Source organism: Trachurus japonicus, chromosome 1 (genome assembly GCF_045865225.1).
Source record: "Trachurus japonicus isolate A0001 chromosome 1, Traja_1.0".
Taxonomy (NCBI): Eukaryota; Metazoa; Chordata; class Actinopteri; order Carangiformes; family Carangidae; genus Trachurus; species Trachurus japonicus.
Window position 1 is genome coordinate 7637877 of NC_140907.1, and position 25436 is coordinate 7663312.

The 25436-nt window shown below is 41.0% G+C and overlaps 1 protein-coding gene across 1 annotated transcript; it reads left to right on the forward strand.

Annotated features, from left to right (window-relative positions):
- The first annotated feature begins 1278 nt into the window (after window positions 1-1278).
- chrna6 (cholinergic receptor, nicotinic, alpha 6) lies at window positions 1279-23495 on the forward strand. Its single transcript, XM_085762044.1, has 8 exons — window positions 1279-1542; window positions 11678-11817; window positions 12847-12891; window positions 15269-15378; window positions 16303-16510; window positions 18010-18621; window positions 20928-21200; window positions 23102-23495. The coding sequence occupies exons 1-8, from the start codon at window positions 1485-1487 to the stop codon at window positions 23225-23227; spliced, it is 1572 nt and encodes a 523-aa protein (XP_085618170.1). The 5' UTR covers window positions 1279-1484; the 3' UTR covers window positions 23228-23495.
- Window positions 23496-25436: the final 1941 nt, after the last annotated feature.

Consider the following 25436-nt stretch of genomic DNA (forward strand, 5'->3'; position numbering starts at 1 on the left):
CCACTCACCAACCCAGCAATATTCAAACACATTACAATACTTCATATTATTCAATTTGTTTGACTAATTGTTTGTTAGCAATGCATTATGCAGATGGAAATATGACAAATAAAACTAATTATAGTAAATACACCACTATTTTCTTCCTTGACCCTCCCACCATTTTCCACCTTAACTGTTGACATAATTATTGCAACTGTTATTTTTTTATTCTATGGATGACAAATAATACTGTTTTGTTTTTGTTTTGTTTTTAAGTTTGGGTAGAGGTATTTTAGTGACGGTAGTAATTTCATTTTTTTTTTGTCCAATAGTGATATACTAATATATATCATATATGTTTAACATAACAATGTCTCTGTTTGACAAAGGAGAAGAGGAGGAGGAGGAGGTGGCTTTACATGACCAGTGGTCCATTGTGTCATAATCTGCTTCGACATTTATTTTAAGGAACCAACCTATTTTTTTGTTAATTTTTAATTCGTCAATATTGTGCATGTGTGTGTATTTGAATGGAGAGGCAAATCTCTCTCTCTCTCTCTCTCTCTCTCTCTCTCTCTCTCGCTGACAGGTTTTGACTCGGTTCAGCTCAGCTCAGCTCGACTGCATCCCCTCCCTAATTGCTTTGTTTGATCACGTCAAACCAAGCGTGGAAATCGCGTGCTAAAAATGAAAGTTAATCAGCATGGGGCGCTGGTGAACGCGCACCTGCGGAGTTCCTGACTGACGAGGCGGGGACGATGTTTGGGAGCAGACAAACTTTTCCTCCTCAGCGCAGCGCAGTGCTGCAGTTTAGTGGCTGGAAAAGATACAACACGCTGCACACACGGTCTGTGTCTGGTTGAGCGGCGCAAACACTGTGGGAGAGCGCAAAACTGCAGTTTGATTTCCGGATTTACAACCATATATGTCTCAGAGATATTCATATACTGTAATCTCATGCGTAAAAACGTGGAGACAAAATGCTGTTAATGTGCAAAAGGTCCTTAGATACAAAGTGAAACAGTGAGTTCAGCACCACGGACAGCGCACAACTCAGAGTCGCTGCGTGGTGCTGAAACCATCGCTTCCTCGTGCGTCTGAATCAGTCAGTGGAGCAACTACAGACTTGATTATTTGACACGATTTCTACAAACCTGTAAAGTAAAATAAAATAAATTAAAAATAAAATAAAACTGTCCAAATTAGTTCATATAGTATGTTCTTCTCGCGTCAAATGAGAGCAAGTGTTGGGGCGGTTTTCCCTCCCCGCGTTTGGAGTCCGTGTGGCTGCGCCAGAGGGGAGCTGTGCGCTCATAGGGGAGGGACGAGCCAAGTCAAGTTCGGATCAGATCAGGAAGGAGCGCACCGGCAGAGCGAGACAGTGGGCACCAGGGGAGAGACGCACGTTTTCCTGCCATTTGTTCCCCTCGTCGAGTAAACAAGAGTTCCTCCAGGAAAAGAAAAGAAAGTGAACAGGATCCCCAAAACGACACGGGGGAGACATGCAGCCAGCGGCGAGATGGACTTTGGTGCTCCTTCTCCTGGTTTTGATAACGCAAGGTGAGTATAGGTTTTATTCCAGACATAGCCGGTTCTGTACAAATGATGCTCCATGAGATATAGAAGTGATTTTACGTCGTTCGGTTTAAGGATACAGAGTGGGAGTTGCTTATCAGTGTCTGGACAGGTGACACGAGGGGTTCTGTTATCGCTTTTCAGTAAGTTTGTCTTATTCTTGCAGATGTGAGAAGTCTGGCCACAAAGTAGCGGAGTTCCCGCCTAGCGCGTAAAATCCACAGACGCGCTCCAGTTTTAAAAGGTCGTCGAGTGACAGACTCATAACTTTTCTGCGGTTTTATTACTTTGAGGAAATGAGGAAACCGTTATAAGATCCAGATCCATCGCAGTCGTTTGAATTCAGAGATCCCCCCCCTCGACATGAGCGCGAGATAAACCTCATCACGACTCGGTCTTGTGTTAACTAGGCCAATAATATGAAATGCTGAATTTTGATGAATGCAAATTTTGTTTTGAGGCACGACAGATTAGAGTTTGTTTACAGGATGTGTTTCTCCTGGCTGGTGCCGGAGTTTGTAGGCTGGAAGAGGCCTGTGCCTACATTGTTTTATTCAGACAGAGGACAGATAGGAGGTTTTTAGTCAGCGGGGATTGGTCGTCTGCGGGCTATTGATAAAAAGAAACAGAAAAAAAGCCTTTTCCTGCAATGTGCGTCTTTGGATTAGTCTGATAACTTTACTTTGTTTTTCCCTCATTATGGCATGGAAGAAAAGTTGTCTTAAGTTGTCATTAGTGTGTCTGTTATTGCATTTGTCTGTGATGAAATAGTAGTAGGCTACATCTCCAGAGCCTCAGAGAGGATATTTAAAACAGCTCTGTCTGGTTAGTTGACATGGATTGGATAAAGTAGGAAAGAAGCAGAAAGGGGACAGGGAGGAGGAAAGGAAAGGAAAGAAGGAAGGAAGGAAGGATTTGTTATTACTGAAATGCACTCAGCAACTTAATCACTGACCGCAGCTGAGGCGCACAGCCCGGCTCTGACCCGCAGCCACTCTGTGATGTAGATGCAGAGACGGTAATTATGCTGCGGCATTTCAGAGCATTAACGTAAACATTTGCCCCCGGGGCGCAAATAGCAGCTATCTGATTCATGCAAGGTGGCAGATAGGCTCTCGTATGGTTTATCAGCCTCTACACACATCCTTACTCCATGCATGACCCTCTTGGCTGGGAGGTGTCTGTGTGGAAATGGAAATGAGAGAGAGAGAGAGAGAGAGAGAGAGAGAGGAGATATGGAGCCAAGTTTGTTCCTAAATCATTTTGAATGCTTGTGGAACGGCGCGTGGGGGTGGGGGTGGGTGTGGGGGTGGTGCATGTGGCAGCTGGTTATCTTGCTAAGCTGTGTCGGATATCTTCAAAAAAAATGTTACTCTGAGGAGTTGACATGGACAAAGTTTAGAGTGGTATAGGCCCTATATGCTACATTTTTCAAATTTGTGTCCTTATGCATGTGTGAACCATAAGGAAATTCATACACACATTTGCACAAACACTTAAACACACACTCAGAATTTTTGGTTCACATATACAGTACAATAAATATCCTTGTGTAAAACTGTTCACTTACAAAAAACTGAACAAACAAGTATAATTCCAGTCAGATTACAAGCTTCCACTTGGCATAAACATGGAAGAATTTGGAGTTCTGTTTATGTTTAGACAATCAGAGCACTGACTACTGTTGAAGATAAATTGGAATCTTGATTTAACAAAAGTCAGTGTCTCAAAAGAAAAACTCCTTGATCTATAGTGAGATGTCCAACTCAGGTGCTGATGCAAAAGCCTCATGCTTTGTCCGTCTGGGCTTCTTCCCTGTTACATCTGTGCTGTTTAACATGCCACAATGACTGAAAAAGAAGAAATGTTAGGTGATGCCATTTCTCATTTAGTTAACATTGGATTAACCACCTAATCTGATGCACACTAAGGTCTCTACATTTCACTTTCACAGAAGCTTCACCATCACACGACCCTGACCCCAGACCCTACTTATTCTATAGGTGTGATCTCTGGCCTCACAGCTAAAGGGTCACTCTGCCTACAGTATGTGGATATGCACGGTCAGCCAATAGAAACCATACGTAAACACATATAAAAATAGTAAACAGGATGTGCACATTGTTACAGTATATTTTGCTTCTGGTGATTTGCTAATGTGTGACTTGAGCCTGTGGGTATACGGTCTATTCACAACGCTGTCCCCTGTGTTTAAACAGAGACTGCTCCCTTAATGTATTTGAATGCATGACTGATGATCCGATCACTGAACTGTGGTGATGAGGTGTGTATGAGTGTGTGTGTGTGTGTATGTGTGTAGCTTTGTGGTAACAAGGCTTATATCACAGTAACATTTATAGAGCTGAGCACAGAGCAAAGGGGGCGTGGCTAAATGCTAACTGACTCACAGATAAATGTGTTGACAACACCTCGCACTGCAGCGCTCCCCTCACAAAGCTGTAATCATCTGGTTTCATCAACATTCAACATGTTCCCAACATTTCACACTGTATATTTACAGACTTACTTTTTCATTAGACAGTATTTTTCCAAAGACGACGCATCAATGAAGCCTATTTTTATTGTCCAAAGTGACAATTTCAAAATCTCTGAGTGAATTAAAGGAGAATTCCGGCCATTTTTGACCCCTAAATCGTTGTCCTGATGGTCACCCATGCAGTGTTGGGGGGAGAAAAAAATGTGACTAAAATTGATGCAGGCAAACCGGAGTTACACCACCACTGAACTCATGTAGTGTACAAACAGTATAAACTTTGTGTTTTTGCATGTAGTCACTCACCTCAGATAGTCCAACTCTTTCTGTCCTGGAAAGACATTACTATCCAATCGCAGAGCGCCTGCTCTCCCCGCCACAGAAACAAACACTTTTTCCTTGTTGTGATGATTTCTTTACAAAAATAAATGGTCAGAGATATTATGGAAATTACCACTGCACTGTTCGGCTGTTTATTTTTGTTTATACTCTACGCTATATGAGTTCAGGGATTTGAGTCATATACCATAGATATTTGATCTAAAAAATAGCCAGAATTCTCCTTTAAGTGGCTAGTTCAGGGTCTATTTTCCACTTAAACAGAGAAAAATGTAGATTTCTTTTTTTTATGACAATATTGTTGAGAAATCGGACTATAAATGTTTCTCTCATGTGAAACATATCAGATTTCATGTAACCCACTTTTTAGGGTACATGGCTCGAGGGAAAGGATGTGCAATTTCTATTGGATCTGCTCATTTTGAAGGTGAAAAAAGTTAATTTGAAAAAGAATGAAAATGTGTGGGTCCACACAGATTCGTGTGCAGTCTTGTGTGAATGTCACATGGCTTTATTGGACCTTTTATTCGTGGCTCTATCTGCTAGAAAAAAAAGACGGAAAGAAAAGAGAGACAGAAATGACAAGGTTTTGACAGAATAAAGTTGTCACAAGCACTAAACGCATCTCATCCTATTCCATTTACTGGACACACATACATGTACATGCGCGCACACACACACACACACACACACACAATCCCATCCCCGGTCCACTATCCCGTCTTCGCTGGCTCTTTGCACCTGTCTCCCTCCTCCCCGTGCCTCCTCCACACTTTCTCGCTCACAAATCTCTCAGGTTCTGTTGCTGTCATCATCTTTCTACTTCCTCTTACTCAGTTTTATCTCCGTCCTTTCTCCTGTCTCTCTCTCTCCCCCACCTTCTTTAGTTTCTCTCTTCCATTTAATCTCTGTCAGTTGATTTCAGCTCATTTCATCTGAGCTTTCCTGGTACAAAAAGAAAAACAAACAGCGCCAGCTGAGCAGCTCACAGCGAGGCATTTACCCCCTTATGCAGTGTTTACCATATAAGCATTGTGCGTACTAGAGATGGAAAAGTAAAGACACTTTTTCTCTCCTCCTGTCTCCATCTCTGTCTTTCACACACACTCTCCTCTAAAAGCATTTGCATGCTCAGGGGAGAATGAAGGCTAAATGGCTCTTACAGTATCCTCTCAAACAGCCCATAAAATGGTCTCTTCTTCTGCATCACTCATTATCTGCCCCCCCCCCCCCCACACCACCTCCACCCCATTTCCCTTCATACTCGCTCTCCATCATCGTCCAGAGTGACAGACATCTCAGACAATGTTTTAGCAGAATGCAAGTTGGCCTCCAACCCTCATGTCTTGGGTGCATTAAGTATCTCATGGGATGTATATTATATATAAAGTCACCAGCTCTAAGTGACTTGTGCACATGTAGTTCATCTTCAGTGTGCCATAAACTGTAGCAGTCTTTTTGTGTGTATGTGTGTGATTTTTTTTTGTTTTTAAAAAACCTCAGTGGGTAATGAGAGGTGCTTTCAGGTCAATGCTAATGTTAGCATGTTTACACAGTTACAGTGGCAATGTCAGAATAAAAAAAAAAAGAAAAAAAAGTTCAGGTCTTAACAATAGAATCAATTGTAACTTTACTTATCCAAACTCATGCTTGTTGAGCGGTTACTAAGAATTAATGTGAAATATTGAAATGATATCCAGGCTGTGCATTTCATGTGAGATTTTATTTATGATTCACAGATAATAATTAAGAGTGATAGACTCCACTATCATATGGCTGTGGATCGGAAATGAAAACAGTGTTTTAAGTTCATATCAGTTTTAAAGCAGAGTCTCGTCCTGTCATTTTGAACATTGCTGGCCTGAGCTGTAACATCATTGATGCCTGGTATTTGTGTCTGCCACTGGTATACGTCAGTAATTTACTGGGACAGATAACAGACCAGAACCTTTTATGTCAAGGTCATGAATCGCCTCTGCAGGAAACGTCACTTCTGACTATTTGACGACTGACTTCTTCTAATACTTGCAGTTCAGTGATTATCATGTTAGTCTAAGTGATATAGGAAATATGACCAAAACCAGGCTATGTTACAAAAAAGGTGTTACAAATTTTATCAAATTACTTACTATTATAGATTGCTCGACGTGCTTCCACACAGTAAAAACATAACATGTAATTTCACAAGTTAACATAGTCTGGCTGGCACTGGTTTTAAATACTAACGATTGCTGCTCATACCACAATAGAAAAGTAGAGTGCCATCTATTCCTTCCACTTACACAGCGGCATATATTGTATGTCAATCTGGCAAGTGTAGAAAATCCAGAGGTTGACTGACTTGCTGCTTAGTTACAGTTGTTAAAACATGACTGGACAATGTAGTCATGGTTCAGTGGCCTGTCATTTCACATTTTCCTGGTCACAGTATTTGCTAGTGGATAGTAAGATACATTTGTAACAGAGATTCATTTCAAAATCTTCACTTTTTTCTCAATCTTGCATTTATCTTTGCATCATGTTACATGCAGTTTTCACTATACACCATACTGGGACTAATTTCACTCTGTGTATACTCTCTACCACTATGTAAATAATCTCTAACCCCTTAACCTTTATGTCATGTTCTAGCCTTTTATGTTAATATTAGTAAGATGAAAACTGGGGAGTGGGACTGGTGGAGTAATAGTCTGAAACATGGAGAGAGAGAGGGAGCATTAAAAATCCAGATGAAGGTGGGTAGAACCTTTGCTCATAATTGGTCCTTTTATGAATCCCAATGTGAAATGCATCCGACCATGTCGAATGCGTGTATGTGTACCTCTCTCTCTCTCTCTGTGTGTGTGTGTGTGTGTGTGTGTGTGTGTGTGTGTGAGAGAGCATGTGAATGCAGGAGCCTGTTTTGATCAAAGGCCTGGTTTAGTCGGTGGACATGTAGCAGCTCTATGTTTGTAATTATACGAACATGTAGATGAAGCACTGTAACGGTTTCATTCCACCCGATTGCTCCGCTTCTGTTCTTTTATCTTTTCATTAAAGTTACTTTCTTCATTCCTTCTGTTTGTTCTCTTCTACTCTATTTCCTGTGTTTGGACAAAAAAAAACGTAATGATTTTATTACTGTGTATTGAAACGTTTTCTTTTTGTCAAACATAGATCAGATGCAAAGTGTTTAGTAAGAGGCTTCCTTTAAACTCTATTTAGCATAGCATTAGCACATACTAGGCAGCAGTCAGACAGAGGGCTATGAAGTCTGGATTCACATAATCTTCTGAGTGACATCTTAAGACGGCTTTGCCTTCAGTCTCCTCTCCTCTCCTCTCCTCTCCTCTCCTCTCCTCTCCTCTCCTCTCCTCTCCTCTCCTCTCCTCTCCTCTCCTCTCCTCTCCTCTCCCAGTTGTTTTTTTAAGATTATTATTCTTGTGGTCTCCAGAGGCCTGTCACCAAGAGTTCAATACCAGCTGGGTTTCTGGTGTCACCGTTGCCGGCATGAGGAGGGTTATCTCTTGCCTTTAAGGGAGAGATGTTGATGTAATAGGGTCAGCAATGTTTCTTCACTGGGATTTCAAGGCCTTTTCCAAAGAAGTCCATTTTAATTAATAGATTTTCCTCACCTCTATCCCACACTCAGTTTGGCTGTTTTTATTCAAATGAGGAAAGTATTTAAAAAAGATTTTAGGTGGAAACAATGAAACCATCTCAAGGCAAATATCTGCAGGTTTCTTTGAGTGTTACACGTGTTACAAAGGTCCTCTGAATCGACACCTTTGTCTTATTGTTTCTTCTCACTCTTAAAGTGCTTGTCTGGGTCTAACCAACAACTTGAGAGTTGCCCAGCAGAGTAAAATGTGGTATTGATCCAGGTACTTATAGAGGGGAAGAACCAAGGTCTCTGTGTGATTCAGTTCTAAGAGAACTATGAACTTGAAGCAAGAAGAGTGAGTGGCCATGTTAAGGTGCAGTAAAGATCACTGTAGTGACTCAGTAGGCATCAAGTAGCTTTCAGCTCATCTTTTTGATACTTCACTTTGAAAACGTAGAGTTGTGGTATATTTTGCTAGTGCTACATCAGCATTAACAGTTGGTTTACCAGTCTAGACAGTCTCTGGTGGTGAAAAGCAACCCTATCACTTCTTTTCTTCTACTGGTTAGCTTGTTAAGCAGCTTGCTCTGTAGCATCCAGTCTGCCCTCAGGAAGTAGCACTCCTCTTGTCTTGTAAACACAACTGACTGAAGTTCTTGACAACTCTAAGTAAACATCCAATGATGCTAACGTTGGCTATATGAGGAAGGGGGGCAACCACCATTCCGATATCCCACCAATCCGACATAGGCCTCTAAATGGCAACACTTAATTTTCTATCAAACACCCCATCATTCCGACAATTCTTGTTTCCTATGGTCGGAATGGTATTTGTTTTCATTTTTTAAACATCCTGCCTTTGGTTAAGTTTAGTAAAAAGACCAGGTAGAGGCCAGATAGATAGAGAGAGTTCAGAAGTAGGGAGTTACATGTTGAGTAACGCACATTCCTTTATACTGAAGGCCTTGTTGGAATGGTGGGACAATGGCATGTCGGAATAGCGGTATGTTGGAATGGTGGGATGTCAGAATGACAGTATGTAACTATGATGAGGAGATATAAAAAACCTACAAATAGCTCCTTCACAGTTTTTTTTTTGTGATCAACTTTTTATTTTATTTTTTACTGAAAAACTTAATATTACAACAATAAATCATAAGCCATGTATTTATATATACCCATACCGATAAACGTATATAGATACATGAAAGTAAACTAAATAACTATAAAACTAAAATAATAAATGTATATATAGGAATAATTAAATAATAATAAAAATAAAATAAAATAAATAAAAATAAATATACAATAGGTTAAATAATAATAAATTATGTTATGTGCATGTAATAAGGTCAAAGAAAAAATAACAAAATACAAATAAAATGACTACAAATACACAGTTATGATCCTAAAGTCCTGTCCTACTAGATTTATCAGTGGCCCTCAGAACGTCTTGAGCAGAGAATCTATCAGAATTACAACAGAGGTAATATCAGTGTGTCATGTTAGATAGAAGTTCAACAGTAGCCAGTTATTATGATCAGTCAGTCAGTCCTATGATGGTGGAAATGTTTTGTTTGCATTAGCTGTGATCTATTAGGCTACAGCTTTGATATGATATGGTGTTAGGTGAATTAAAAGAAAATGTTGAGATTAATATGAGTGGAATATGATTACAAACAGTAACATCATTTTAAATTGAATTAAGTACATTCAAGGCACCAACAATTCAGACTAAAAAAGACACAAAGAATGTAAACACTTTAAATGTCATTAGCAAAAAAAGTGTTTACCAAATAGTATGACAAACAAAGTTCCATTAAAAATACTATAGGATTAAATTACCTTTGGATTCTGGATCCATGTTTGATTAAATCAGTTACAATAACCTAGTATTCCCTTTACAACAACAAAGTATTTGAAAATGACAGGTCTGATTTGTATGATAACAGAAACCCATAGCATCATTTACATTACATTGCACTGAGGATGTGAATCAAATGAATGGAAAATGTCAGTACTTGTCCTGCCCTCAAGCAGCAGCCTACAATTGCTCTGTATTGTCCGAGAGGTGGTGGATATGCTGAGATTGTCCTTCAGGCTTTCTAGGTTCCTTTCTGAATAATCAGTACATTAGGTCCTTTGGATAAGTATACAGCACGGTCTGGTGTTCTTACACAGGATGAACCAGCACAGCTGCAACACCTACCTATCTATATTTACCAATAGTCAAGCGAAGAGACGAGGACAGGCTTGTCACTGTGATTTATCTCCATTTAGATATTACATTTTATTTCAGCTTAGATGAGATTCTATTCCAGGATGTCTGCCACCTGCCCATGATGCTTCCTAAATAAGCAGACACTGTGACGCTGGTGCTTTTAAAGTGATACTCCACTCAAAGCGTTGTCTGCTCCAGCTTGATGAACTGTGGCAGTGGTCAACCAATGGTTTCTAGTTACGACAATACTCAGACTGTGCTGAAGCGAGCTTAGTCCACTGTACTGAAACACACTTACAAGCTCACACCATGCATTGAGCCATAACCTTGAGGCATAACAGACCTACAATGAAATATATGTGTCTAAATGTTGTTGTATTGTAAAGCACACATTACACAGATAAATGGAAGCATGGCAGTGATGCATAATGATACTGATGTGGATGATTGCATGTTGTGTCAGAAAGCTGGAATGACTTGGGAGGAGAAGAGAAGAAAAGAAACATCTTCAGCTGCAACAGAGAGCAATTCAGTGGTGCTGAAATGTATTTTCTATAATAGTCAGGTTAGAGTGGACTCATTTGACTTTGATTTTGTAGTCCCAAAATACCAAATAACATAAAAATGCTCTGTAATGACTGGGAATCCTATATTAGTGGTTTAACATCTGCAGTTGTAGAAGCTCAGGGAACAGTGGTGATGAATGGTGAGCGACAGGGTGAAAATCTATCAGTAAATCCAAGTCTAGAGGGCAGGTGATGGGTTTGTGCACAAGACATGATGACAGTGGTCTCATGGGTAACTGACCTAAATTGATATAATGAAAAGGAGAGATTGAAAGATGTCATGTCACTCAGCTTAGGGTGAAAGGTCAGAGTGTGGCATATGTGTCCTCCGATGAGCTTTCATCTCTGTGTCGTATTCCCCGCTAGAGCATAAATAGAAAAAATAAATCTGAGAGAATAAGAAAAGTAAGAAGATTATTTATGGTGTAACCATATCATTCAGAATGAACGTGGCTGCTCTGGCTTCCTCAGTCACACAGAGAAACACTGAGAAGTTATCTCATGTCAAAGACTTGTTCAAAAGGGACTCTGATGATCTAAGCAGAGAAACTATGATCTAAAAAGGCTTCTTTATAGACTGTGCATCAAATATCATAAAACGTTCATTCCGCATATTCAAAGGACTTACTGATGTGATGCTGCATCAAAATTGGAGGAAGCTGATGATGATTTTTCTCTCATTTTCTCATTAATGATATTTGTAGCATGATTTGAGTTGATTAGAACTCTGGCTGAGAGGCCGTGGTTGACCCAAACAGGCTTGAATTGCTGCTTTTTTGTGAATATAATGTCACTTTTTTTTTTTTTTTTTTTTGGTAACGCTTCTTCTTCCTCCTCTCAAAACTCTCATTCAGTCTCATTTGCCCAGTCACTGATCACTCTGTCTGCCCCTCTCCTCTTTGTCTCTGGCCCCTCAGACTGCTACACATCCAAGGCAGAGGACCGCCTGTTCAGAAAGCTGTTCAGAAGATACAACCAGTTCATCAGACCGGTGGAGAATGTCTCTGACCCTGTCACTGTGGAGTTTGAGGTTTCCATCTCACAGCTGGTTAAAGTTGTAAGCTACACACACACAGACACACACACACACACTGAAATGAAGGCTCAATTCAACATCACGTGACAGGTGTTTCATGCAGTTCTGTGTGTCATGCTGTAGAAATTCATTTGGATTAAGGTGAACGTGTCTAAGATGTTTCATTAGTTGCATCCTCTGAATTGTAAGCGAGTCTGTGAGTACGCGCGACGTGCTCCCATGAGAATCTTTATCATGGTTCCTTCCACCTTCTGATACAGAGAGGCTAAAAAGATAAGCTGCGGAACGAGACGAGTGAAAGCGAGAAGTGAATACAGTCTTTTTTTAGTCCTTTCAGTTTCACGGATTCCAAAAATGTCTCACAGTCTCGTTAGTGATGCACCGCTGTTTTGCTTTGGTGATGTTAAGTTTTTGCGGAGATGAGGGGGGGATGATGGGTGGTGTTGGTGGTGGGGGAGGTTGCTGCCCCCCCCCCCCCCCCAAAGGAAAAAGGAAAAGCAGGTTTTCAGCTCAGAATGGAAATCCTCAGATTAAGAGAAAATTGCCTGCAGGAGCTCTTTTTTTCAGACCGGGCTGATATGTAGCCATATCTGCTTGCTCGGCAAGGTGAGATTAATCTAAAGGTGAGTGTGTGTGTGTGTGGATGTGCGTGCAATGGGCCCGGGTGCTCTCAGTGAATGTGTCACCATGAGTGTGTGTCCGTGCGCACATTTACTGCTTGAATATAGTGTACGCTGGCATGTGGCAGGATGCAGCTGCGTATGCGCTTGGCGTGGAATCCTGAGAATCACAGAGCTGCAAATCACAAGTGAATAAGGGTCACGAGGCGGCGTAGACAGGAAGTGACATCTGTAACCTCTCTCCATCTATTATTAACTTACTCATGGTCATAACCTTTTCAGTCAATCAGCAGCACCTTTGGAGGACAGGGAAAGAATTCAATCTCTTTTAGAAAAGGAGTAGTTTTATCACTATCTTGATTTTTTTTTTAAACGTTTTTGAAGACAACACACTCTCTCTTAGCTCCTCCTCTTTTCTGTATCCCTGCAGGATGAGGTGAATCAGATCATGGAGACAAACTTATGGCTCAGGCATGTAAGTATACACACAGACAGACGTGCACACACACATTTGTGCACAGACCTACAAACACAAACACCGACACACACACACACACACACACACACACACACACACACACACACACACACACACACACACAGAGACAGACAGAATGTATTAAGTATTTCATTGACCCAGTCCTGTCACTGGGTCTGTGGAGACAGAGGTAAGTGAAGCCTGAGGATGGGTCATGTGTGTTAGCACATATCTATACATACTAAGCAGACTCTTGTTCTCTCTCTCATTGTGTGTTGTGTATGAAATGTTAAACAAAGCGAGAATAAAGGAGGAGGAGAAAGAGGAAATCTCAGATACACTTGGATGCAAGCAGCTGGTGATTAATGTTAGTATTATGGTTGGTCACGTTCTGCCTCTGAGCAGATCTATAGCCATGGACCCTGAACTCCTGACCTCACACAGACAGCCATCAGCCTTCTCCTCCTTTGCCTTCCCAACAACTACCTCGTTTTCTTCCTGTCTTCATTTTCACCCTGTATTTATAATATGGAAAATAAAAAAAAAGACTATATACATTATAGACTGCAATGATTTAAATCAGAGATTAATTGCACCACATGGTGGAACCGCAGTTGATGATGCGATTCAGTGGTGGATAAGATGATTCTGTGATCTCTGAGCTCTCCAATTAAAATGCATTAAATGGCCTGTACGGGCTGATCTCATTTGTTGTTTGTAATGGCTTAGCTGTTTATTTATAACAAGGCATCACTAATGAGAAGCTGTGTCAACACCACAGTCACTCATAAAGGCTTTGAATCGCAGCCAGTGGGTTTACAGTGGAAGCCATTGGAGATGAATTTATTGCATCTGTTGTGCAGAAGCACTGCAGGGGATTCCTTCTGTAACACTGTTTCTAAATGTGTTCACTTTATGCTCCTCATAACCACGCTCCATTGCCTACTTTTATGTTAGGGATGAGACAACTTCCTTTTAAATGGTGCAAATACAACTGTGCACTCTCTTCCTCTCTCTGCTGGATGTGGAAAAGACTGAGGTGGTTATAGGCAGTGGACCTCGTGCTTTGATAGAGTAGACTTTTTAATTAATGAATAAAGCAAGTAGACCAGGTGATATCAACGAGAAATTAAATATCAAATACAAAAAGGCATATTTCTACCAAAATTTAATTAATGAGTTGGCAGTTAACTGCAAAACAATGTAATGCACCGAATATTTAATGGAATTTATTTCATGCTATATTTACTTGATCTGAATGCAAGTCAACATCTGCGTGGGCAGGATCGGCAGTTGTGATTGGTTGCTCTGTTCCTCAGCAGAGATTCAGACCAAAGCTGTGGAGTCAGATCATCTCTGTATTAGAAAATAATTTAAGAATACTGATGCAATTTGTTCCACTATCTATAAATGGGAGACGCAAAACATTGGATTGAAGATAGTGCACTGTAATATGCTTAAGAAAACCATAATGACAATAATGCATGCATTAGAGGAAGTGAATTAGCTGAATATGCATTCCGTTATTTCCGCCACTCTGTCGCTACTGAAAGTATTGTTATACTCACAAAATGTAAGAAAAAAAAAAAAAGAAAAAAGTAAACAATTTTGCCCCATGAGTTTTTGTCTCAAAACACAACAAAAGCATATATGTAGCTATATATGTATATATGTTTATAATATACTGTAGTATCATGAGATATGCACTTTGACCTATATGGCATCTCCAGATAATGTAAAGTGCCTGGATAAATAAATGGAAAACCAATGCAGCATGAAGTGGTTAATTAAACAGCTCCCAGGTCATAACTGGGTATTAATCCGCCTTGCTAATGAACAAATTCATCTTGAATGACATGCAAATAGCCAAGACTAATGGATCCACGGCTCATGAAATGTTACCTGCAGGTATTTTGACAGAATGGCAAATGAATGCACTCATCTTTCATCTCTTTCAATGAGCTATTTACTCATAAACTCCCCCTCTCTCTGAACGGCTCCTTATACAGATGTGACTATTGTAAAGGATTATTATTTGCTTACAAAATAACTACACTGTGACTCTATTCCCAGAAGGAATTGCATAAAAAAACCACTCAGTTCTTAGCACACAGACAGTGAAAGTGCTCGAATACTCAGTGAAAGTCATGCTTCTGTCTATAAACACTGTCTTTTTTACACCAAAATCCGTATTTGGCTCCACTATAAAACATCAAAGGGGAGCTCTGCCTGCAGTATAAATATGTTTTTCAAAATATTCCCATAAAGGAGGATGTCTCCAGTGACTGATACTGTGCGCGGTGTACAATGCAAAACACAAAACAGATGGTTGACTCTGCAGTATACGCTTAAATGCTTTTCTATCCTCTTTAAGATTTGGAACGACTACAAGCTGCGATGGACGCCGGCTGAGTTTGACGGGATTGAGTTCATCAGAGTTCCATCAAACAAGATTTGGAGACCTGACATTGTGCTCTACAACAAGTGAGGCTGTCACCACTATCATTAGCTCAAACAGCATCAACATTACAGTTTTTCTCAGACACCTAAATGCGGTAGGGTTTATGTTTCCATGGTTGTGGCTGTGAAAATCATGAATAATGGGATTGGGTATGAATGAACAGGAACCAAGGCCAAAATAAAATAATACTACAGCACCACAAAAAGAAGCTCTCAGGGTGGGTGGCTGTGCAAACAAAGAGTCACATAGCAGACTCTCTGTATTTTGTATCCTTCCAACTGCCAGCACTGGTTTCCTTAAACCCAGACCAACATCTCTCTCTGACCATAAAGCTGCACCGGACATTATTCTTTAATAATTGCAATGGGTGACTATACGACTGTGCAAGGCATCACTCATAGATATAAGCAGCTTACTAAATGAGAACTTGTTATTAATATTATCAACATCATCAAAATTGACCAAAAAAAAAAAACACATTAATGAAACACATTTTTCTTTTTGGCAACAATGTCAGACTAATAACATTTAAATATGCTAACATGATTGTCTATTGTTCAGGGTAATACGCTCTATTCTGTCAGTTTCATTCATTAACTGTGGACTCATTTCTCTTTCTCTTTACAGTAGTGAAGCATGATGTTAATCTAAGGCAGAGCTGTGTCTCAGTCATGTGTAATGTAGTTTCATTGTGCTGTCATTTAATTTCAGTGGCCCCTTTCCTTTACCTCCGTGACCTCACCTCTTTATCTTCTCCCCTCTCTTGTGCCCCTTCGCTTCCATTGTCTCCACACCTCCCCTCTCATTGTTTGATGTCTCTGCCTTCCTCTAACCTTTGTGTCCTATTCAACACCCACATTATGCTTTGGTATCATATCTTTTCATCATCTTCTCTGCCATGGGAATTCGTTTGCTCGATTATACACACTTACACACATCACATGCAGCGCTGTAGGTGATTTCCTTGTGGAGGACAAGACCAAAGCTCTGCTGAAGTTTGATGGTACCATCACCTGGGTTCCTCCAGCTATTTTCAAATCTTCCTGTCCCATGGACATCACCTACTTCCCCTTTGACTATCAAAACTGCTCCATGAAGTTTGGCTCCTGGACTTATGACAAAGCAAAGATTGACCTGGTACTTATTGGGTCCAAGGTCAGTACAGTAGTCGAACAGCAGTGTTAGTGTAACCATTATCTCCAAATTACCTGTCAACAATTGATCTTTTTCATCATGTTTCTCTCTGTCCTGCAGGTGCATGTATTTAGGGCTCATTATTTTTGGTTTTTGTTAAAGGAGATTTTCACTTATTTTACACATAGTGGTTTACTAATAATGGACATCTACTCAAGTCTATGAATATGACTAGAATGTCCTTCATAGCTCTCGAGGAAACTATATGCTAAAAAACTCACAAAAACCGTGTTAGTGGGTTTAAACTCTAGGACAGAGTCAGTTTAAAGGGATACTTCACCCAAAATCGATAATTCACCAATTTACTACTCACCTCATCGTCCAATACACACACTATGAAACATCCAAATACCTCCATACTGCTCATCCGTAGCTACTGACCCAAGTGTCCTGAAGCAGCAACATGAAAAAGTTGTTCCAAAAAAAAAAAAATCGTATCTCTTTTAGCCTTGTTGTAGTAGTAGTTCCCAGTGGCTGCGCGAGATGCGCGTGATTTGCTGCGAGATGTTCTTCAGTGTTTACATCATACATCCAATGGTTTACAATGATGAACAACCATCTCACAGCAAATCTTGCCTATGCACAAACATCAACAGAGCCACTGGGAGCTACTGCTACAGCAAGGCTAAAAACAGAGATCACATTAATTTTTTCCAAGCAACTTTTTCATGTGGCGGCTTCAGGACACTTGGGTCAGTACAGTATGGCGGTATTTGGATGTTTCATAGTGTGTGTTTTGGACGATTCAAAAGTGAGCACAATCCGCCACCATTATATGAAAATCGGTTCCCAGCTGGACCCCCCCTGGAACTCCAAAAGCGTTTTGATAACTCCAAAAGTTCTCCAAACCCTTCCTTGGCATGACAGTGAGTAGACAATTGGTGAATTATCGATTTTGGGTGAAGTATCCCTTTAATGAAAATTCCAAATGAGCTGTGTTATGCACATAGGATCCTCCCCATTTTTAGATGTTCTTCTTTTTGCCCTTTAGTTGTATGAACAGAACACTAAATTGCTAAACAATCCATTAAAGTACCTTTTGCCTTTTGAATGTAAACCCACCAAAATAAAAACCATGTAGTTCAATTTTCTTCTAGTTTTAGTCATTTTCTTTTTTCACTCACTGAGAGGAAAATCTGTGGCTTTTCTTTTTCACCTCCTGTTGCTCTGAGATTTCACGAGCTGTAAAAAGCTTTAACAAGATGACCTTATTTACTGTAAACTGAAGTGATCAGCATCTTCTTGCAGCAACAAGTTTTGGGTGCATGTGGACATGATATCCAGGTGACAATTGGTTTTAATTCTCAAAAATTATTTTGACAAAGAAAAAAATGTAAAAACCAAAACCATGAGCCTTATATGCATCATATTGACAAATAAGAAATTGTAAGTTCACCCTGACTGTTGTGCAGTGTTGTATCATTACATGATTTGATTTGAAGATATTGTCCATCCTCTAGGTGAACCTGAAAGACTTCTGGGAGAGCGGCGAGTGGGAAATCATTGATGCTCCTGGCTACAAGCATGATATCAAGTACAACTGCTGTGAGGAGATCTACCCAGACATCACCTACTCCTTTTACATCCGGCGCCTACCACTCTTCTACACCATCAACCTCATCATCCCCTGCCTCCTCATCTCTTTCCTCACAGTGCTGGTTTTCTATCTCCCGTCTGACTGTGGAGAGAAGGTCACGCTCTGTATCTCCGTCCTGCTCTCCCTCACTGTGTTCCTGCTCGTTATCACCGAGACCATTCCCTCCACGTCGCTGGTCATCCCGCTCATTGGAGAGTACCTGCTCTTCACAATGATCTTTGTCACACTCAGCATCGTCATTACCGTGTTCGTGCTGAACGTACACTACCGCACGCCAATGACCCACACTATGCCGGGCTGGGTGCGCTCTGTGTTCCTCAAAGTGTTGCCAAGGATTATGTTGATGCGGAGACCGATTGATGAAGACAGCAAGGCTGGGGGGCTGGACAGCAGTGGGGAGGCAGGAGGAGCTGGAGGGGGAGGAGGAGGCGGAGGAGGGAAAGGAGGGAGGAAACGGAAGAATAGTTTGATGCAGGTTAGTGAAGCTCTTCTACCCCCTGTACTGTAAATGTCAACAATGTGAATCTGTTCGATACATCACACTAGCACACAAGCCTACACCTCCACTCAACTAGAAGTGTGGAGTAATAACCTCCCACTTCACGGACAGTTCAGTTCAGACAGACAACAGTTTCTTTATGTGAGTAAATATCTTCCAAAGAAATTGTGTGAACCCACAGTGTCCCTGAGGCTCTGTGCACAACACAAAAGAAAAATGTTGCGTGGTTTGGGTTTATCAGCGTGTGAGAAAATGTTTAGAATTAAATGAAGATTAAAAGATTACATCAAACAATGTCAAAGTTGAAAGTGACAGGGGTGCCCCGGTGGCTCATCCTGTGGAGTGCAGTCCAAGTTTGAATCCAGGCCTCAGGGCCCTTTGCTGCGCATCACCTCCCCCGATTTCCTGTCTCCAAAACCGGACATTTTTCATAAATCCCCGCCCCCCCTAGTTACTGTTGCTAGCACGTCAAGCTTCTCGACGCTGACCCATGGATCATCATGCGCTGACCGCTCAGACGCTGAGTGGACTATTATGGCTGCTGTGAATATCAATAATCATTAAACATGCGGACTAATACAAAATTGCGTGGTCACCATATGTAAACATAATGTTGATATGGCGAAAATCGGCTTTTATCAAATAGTAAATTGCGGTCACTTCCCCACTGTTTTGCTTCCTCCCGTCCTGTACATTTGTTTTCAATGAAGCTTTTCAGTGGACTGATGGATTATCGTTACGATGTGTGTAATTGTGTATTTTTGTATCTGTCATAAACAAGAGATTACGGGCGGGGTGTGTTAGTATAGACTCTCGGTGCCGGTGTCATGCCATGACACCGGTCAGTTTGAGCCTCCACTCCATAGATGTGCTCCACTCTCTTTGTACAAGTTACAGCTGCTTTCCTGTTAGCAGTGATATCGCCACCTACTGCTTTGGAATGCACATGACATTGTTTGAGACGGATTTGCAGTCTCATGTGGACGGATTTATTTTTTATCACACCGGTGGTGTGGACGCAAAAATTTTTTAACCGGGGTCCATAAAAGTTCGGTTTCAAAAATACCCGTGTTCGTGTGGACTAGGCCTAAGGGTGGGGTGTGGACTAGGCCTAAGGCCATTTATTGACAGTGCGAGGGGGCGATTTGCTGTTATTCGTATCGCATGGTTAATTTGTCATAACTATGTTTTGCTCGTACCGTGCTTGTGCGCATGTATGACCAAGTGCACCATACTCAAGCACGGTACACTTGCACTCATCAAATAATCCAGACTTCAGGGGGCAAACGTGCTTGTGTAGCCGATGTCGTATCTGGCTCGCTGCGTTGTGTTTCTCACGGCCTGCCCCAGGTGGGGTTCGAACCCTGGTCTCCTGCACGCCAGACGACGTTGCTAACCGTTTTGCCAATAGCTGAATGAGCGATTGTCAGTTTGGTTAGCACATCCTTTATGGGTGAGTGAGTGCACATCCATTACACTTGGGCACGGTACAATTGCCTAGTGTGAGTAGGCCTACTGTAGCTGATATTCATTATTTATAAGTACGCCCTAATACTATCCTGTCTCAATAAAGGCCCTTAAAAGCCCAAAAATATATCTGAAAAAAAAAAGTTCAAAGTGACTGAACCAAAGAGGTTTTTCCATTTCCAATGGCCCGTGCTGTTACAAGGTCCTACAACAGATCACATACAAAGACTTCATCTCCTTTGTGAAAGATTAATTCTGTCTCTAAGAAATTGTGTCTAACTTTTTAATTTGTAAAAATCTGTTGGTAAGGCTTAATTTCATTATTGAGAAGAAAAATCCATCAGCATTAGAAGCAGCCAGACTTTAACTAGAACAGAACAGTTCCTGTTCAATACAGGTAAATATATATTTAATTGAGACTGTGGGATGATTCCTGCTCAGTCTCAGTGATATCTGGCTACGGCTCGATATAAAGTCTAATCAGTTAAGTATGTCTAGCTGTGGGAGCCATTGATTTTTGTGGATCTCAGGCAGTCACTGTGACTGAACCATTTCTTACCATGCTTGCCTCCACCAACACACTGAGCCTGTTTCTAACCGGAACTTGTCTGATCACGAAACAGACCTTTCAGTTCTGTAAAGCCTTCAGATCTGATACCTGCTTCCTGCAGCTACATCCAGGTGAATCCACTTAAACCCTTTTCTCTTTTAGTAATCAGTTTCTGAGGAAGCACAGAGATCCCACACCTAGCTGGAAACCTGAAAAAAACAAAAACAAAAGACACACTAAGGTGAACTATGTCTGTGGTCCTCAGCAGGTTGGAGGAGGCTCCCTCAACTGTCTGGAGTTTGGGGACAGTAATCTCTCCTCTGTGGAGGGCTGCACTGGGAAGAAATGCCCATGCCCCTGCCAGCATGGGAAGGAGGCCCCAGAGACACCAGATATGGGGAAGATGACATGTCAGCTGAGTCCACAGAGCATCAATACAGTGGTGGCCTTCTCTGTGGTCTCACCTGAGATTAAACAGGCCATCGAGAGCGTCAAGTACATTGCCGAGAACATGAGGAGCCGCAACAAGGCCAAAGAGGTGAGTCATTCTTATTTTCATTTCTTATTTGTGCAACTGTTGTTTTCACACGTCCTAAATGTGCAGACGGCTGAAGCAAAATAAGAAGATAAACCTGCTGACACCAGGCAGAGTGCAACACAGTCCAGCCAGAAACTAGGTTTGGGCCTTGAGGGGGTGAAAATTCAGGTCGAATCAGAGGAGGCAAATGTCCTTTTAGGTTGGGAGAGTTGATAATTAATAATTGGCCTTTTTAGTAGCATTTTGATGACTCACAACAGGAAAATCACAGGTGTAGAGGTAATTAAAATAATTAATGATGCCTCTGTTCCACTAACTGAGACAGAGACAATACCACAAGCAAGATTTGACTGTAAAATTACAAACAAGAATACCTTGGATCAGTTTTGATGCTACTGATAAAAAAATATTATTTCTGATTATAATTAGGAATAGATTGTGACTGACCAACGCAGCACACAACAATGTATGACCAGGGAGAGACAAGTCTTTTTACTTTAAAGGGAAAGTTCAACATTTTGGCTAATTGGCCCATTGCCATAATCCCTATAGTTTTAGGAGTAGGTTCATTACCTTTAATTGTCGGTGCAAGCTGTTTTTAGAACAGTGGAGCAGAACTGGGAGCTGCTCAGAGCTACGCTACGGAGGCTAATGGAATTTCTTGGTTTCCCTCATCAAACTCATCAAATACACAATCCAACAACTCCAAAACGCTCTGGTGGACAAGTTGTGACCTGCACATTCACCACGCTATGAGATAATAACAGAACGTTACCAGACAGAGCTGTTGAGGCAAATGCAGAGACTGCTTGCCGAAAAACTGCCCCAGACAGGAAGGTGCATCAGCGGTTTTGCATGAATTTACCTTGAAAACAACTCTGTCTCATAACATGGTGAATGTGCAGGTCACAACTTGTCCATGAGAGCGTTTTGGAGTTGTTGGGTTGTGTGTTTGATGAGAAAAACCAAGAAATCCCATTAGCCTCCGTAGCGTAGCTCTGAGCAGCTCGCGGCTCTGCTCCGCCGTTCTAAAAACAGCTTGCATCGACAATTAGAGGTAACAAACCTACTCCTAAAACTATTGTAATCATTTTTTGCCAAAATGTTGAACTATCCCTTTAAGCCTAATTTGACTGTTTTTAATTATAATAGGAAATATTGTTTGAAAAAATCTTTGGAATCAAACCTCATAGGAAATATTAGATATTCCAGTGTTTCTAAACTTTGCATAAATCTCCAGTCACTCCCAGGAAGTACACACACAGAAAGTGTGGTCGTTGCATAATGCAAAAATACTCTAAGCCGTGTTGGCCTGTGAGAGCCCTGCTGTGACTCCATGCAGCAGAGCTCAACCTGCTCCATCAGTTAACAATAGTGTAAGTTTGAGCCAAATAACTTTAGATTTGAGTGGAGAGCTCTCCCTCTCCCTTGTCTCTCTGTCAGATATAAATACAGTACAGTGGGTGAAATCTCCCAGAGGAGAGAAGCAGCCTTTGATATGCAAAACTCACGGCTCAATCAGCTTTGTCAAAATGCCTGTCACTTCTTTTGACGCTGTGGTTTGAATGTGATTATCATAATAATTTCCTTCTGTGTAAATTATGTATCGATTTTCTGTTGGCTTACAAGACATTTTCAGCTCTGTTCTCTCTCCCTCTTCTTCTCTGTCTTTCCCTCTTTCTATCGTTGCTGCATAATCCTCATCCTCATCCCTTCGACTCCCACACCCCCCCCACCTTCTGAGATTCTGTGTTGCACGTTTTTCTCTCACTGTCTCACCTTTCCTTACATGCTTTTCAGGAGAGTCTCTCTTCAAGTTTCATCTTTCATTTGGCACAACTGACACTTTCCTCTGTCTTCTCACACTTTTTTTTTTGTTTTGTCCCCTCCCTCACTCGCAGGTGGAGGATGACTGGAAGTACGTTGCCATGGTGATTGATAGAATCTTCCTGTGGGTGTTTGTGACCGTGTGTGTCCTGGGAACCATGGGTCTCTTCATCCAGCCGCTTTTTGGCTTCGTCTCATAACCGCCGACCAATCAGGGTCGTCTGCTGCCCTGTGTCGACCAATCCTGAACAAGTGACTAACTCTCAGTTCTCAGTCTGACAAATCAGAAAACTAAGTTTGGTGTCCTAAAGAACTATTTGGTGTGCTGGATTTGCTTCTCGCCTTTGGCAGAAAAGAAGTGAAGTTGAGGCGAACGGTTTGAAGGCTGGATGGTAAACTGTGTGAGAGACACTAAGGTTGTAAGCCTTCATCTGTTACTTAAGGCTTCTTATTTTACTGACAAAAAAATCATTACCATAGAAACTAAAAATGCAGACACTGCTTTTGGATAATCTTCATAGAAAGTAAGTGGATAATCCAAGAGTTACATTGGAACTCTTTCAACATTCATTCATTGGGTTTTTAGGATATTATAATATATAATATAGTATATAATCCCATGATTATATAGGCCTACTGATAAATGTATCTCAGTTTTGATTGGTCCGGCCACAGTGGAATCGGTAGAATAAAATGTTATAATCAAAATTCAACTAAAATTTAATTACGCTTAAATATTAACTGCATTAGAGTTGAAAGGTGACTTGGTGGTCACTGCTAATATGCTAATGTAGTTGCTGTTAGTGTTAGCGGGGGGCTTCATTCCATCCTGACTGGATTTATCTGCTGCCTCTTTCAGCTACGTGGAAGAACTGATTGAATTATCAATCAGTCAGTTCATTAAAATAGATAGTCATAGTTGGAAGTAACAATAATTCAATTCAGTATTCAGTAAGTACAGTACATTTAGTTTTGAGTCACCACTCACCACTCACTATCCAGGAAGGACTATATAGTGAGCTCAATGCATTATGGGAAAGTATTGTCTAGCCCTCGGCTGCAAGGGGTTGGATCGGACTACGCGCAGGCGTTGCTCACAGTCGGTCATATTGGGACGGGCAACTCGCACAGACACTTGCATTAGTTCAGGTGGGTGATCAGTATGTAGCTATTACTCTATTTGCATAATGTTACTATAATGTTACTTTTACAAAAAAAAGTACATGATTAAAATGATCCGTGATTTTAAGTATGCTGCATCATAACTGCATTAACGTTCATAAAAAAATCTAACCATCCAAAAACTGAGCAATTTCTGGTCATTATAGCAGAACATGCACCATAGGCTTAATGCTCTGAGGGAGAGAGTTGCCCATTCCAAGATGGCCGCCATGTGGCTACGCCGTGTCATTGGGCAGCAGCGGCGGGTGAGTCATCTAGTCTTCTTATATATATCTATGCTCGGCTGTGCACCACTTTTCACAATGCATTATGGGATACTATGAGTCCACCATAGTGGGTATAACAATTCTCTCTATACTTTTGATCAGCACTTCAAAATGGCAAACTCTCAGTGGAATTCTTAAAAAAAAAAAAAAGTTTAGTTTTTTAGTCAGCTAGCTTTCACTTGGTGTAGCTGTCTCACAGAGAGTGCGGTGAGCAGGACAACATGTCCAGTCCAGAGATTAAACAGAACAGAGTGGTTACCGCAGCCTATCCTGCAACAGAGAGCTGCTATCATGACATCATGTGTGGGCCGGCATCTGCTCTTTTGTCTCTATGACAAAACGAAGCATAGGCCTACTTCTGCAGCTTTCTTTATGTATTCTAAAACAAATCGATCAGGTTAAAGAATTAGTTTATTACAATAATAAATTATGATTATTTTTGGACACAGGAAAAACATGTCAGTGGTCAGTGGTGATCGGTACTTTGACACGTAATTTCAACAACTATAGTATTAGCTTTTCTCCATTTAGCTGTTATAAAAAACATGTCTGAGCTAAACACAACCTGTCAGTTTGCTCAGGGGCTCCTCTTCTTTGGTTAGCTTTTGCATTTAACCCACAAAACTATTGTCTCATGAGAAATACTGTTTATTAAAGGGTCACTAGAAACTTGAATACTGAATAAACAAAATTAGACTTAAAAAAAAGTTGCACTTTTCTTGGTGCAGGGTGCAAGCCTGTGTCTTACCGAAATCATAATCTACTGTTGAGAAAGGCCCTGTTTCAAACCTGGATTTTTAGTGAATAGCATACAATGGTCTGTTTACAATGGTTGGTGTGATTTTGTATGAGGTTTTCCTACTTCAAGAACTGCTTTGTATGTCTCTATACAAAGCAGTTGTGATTTGGTATCTATATACGTATATTTGAGCCTTATGGTCCAGTGTTTGCTCTTGCTTTG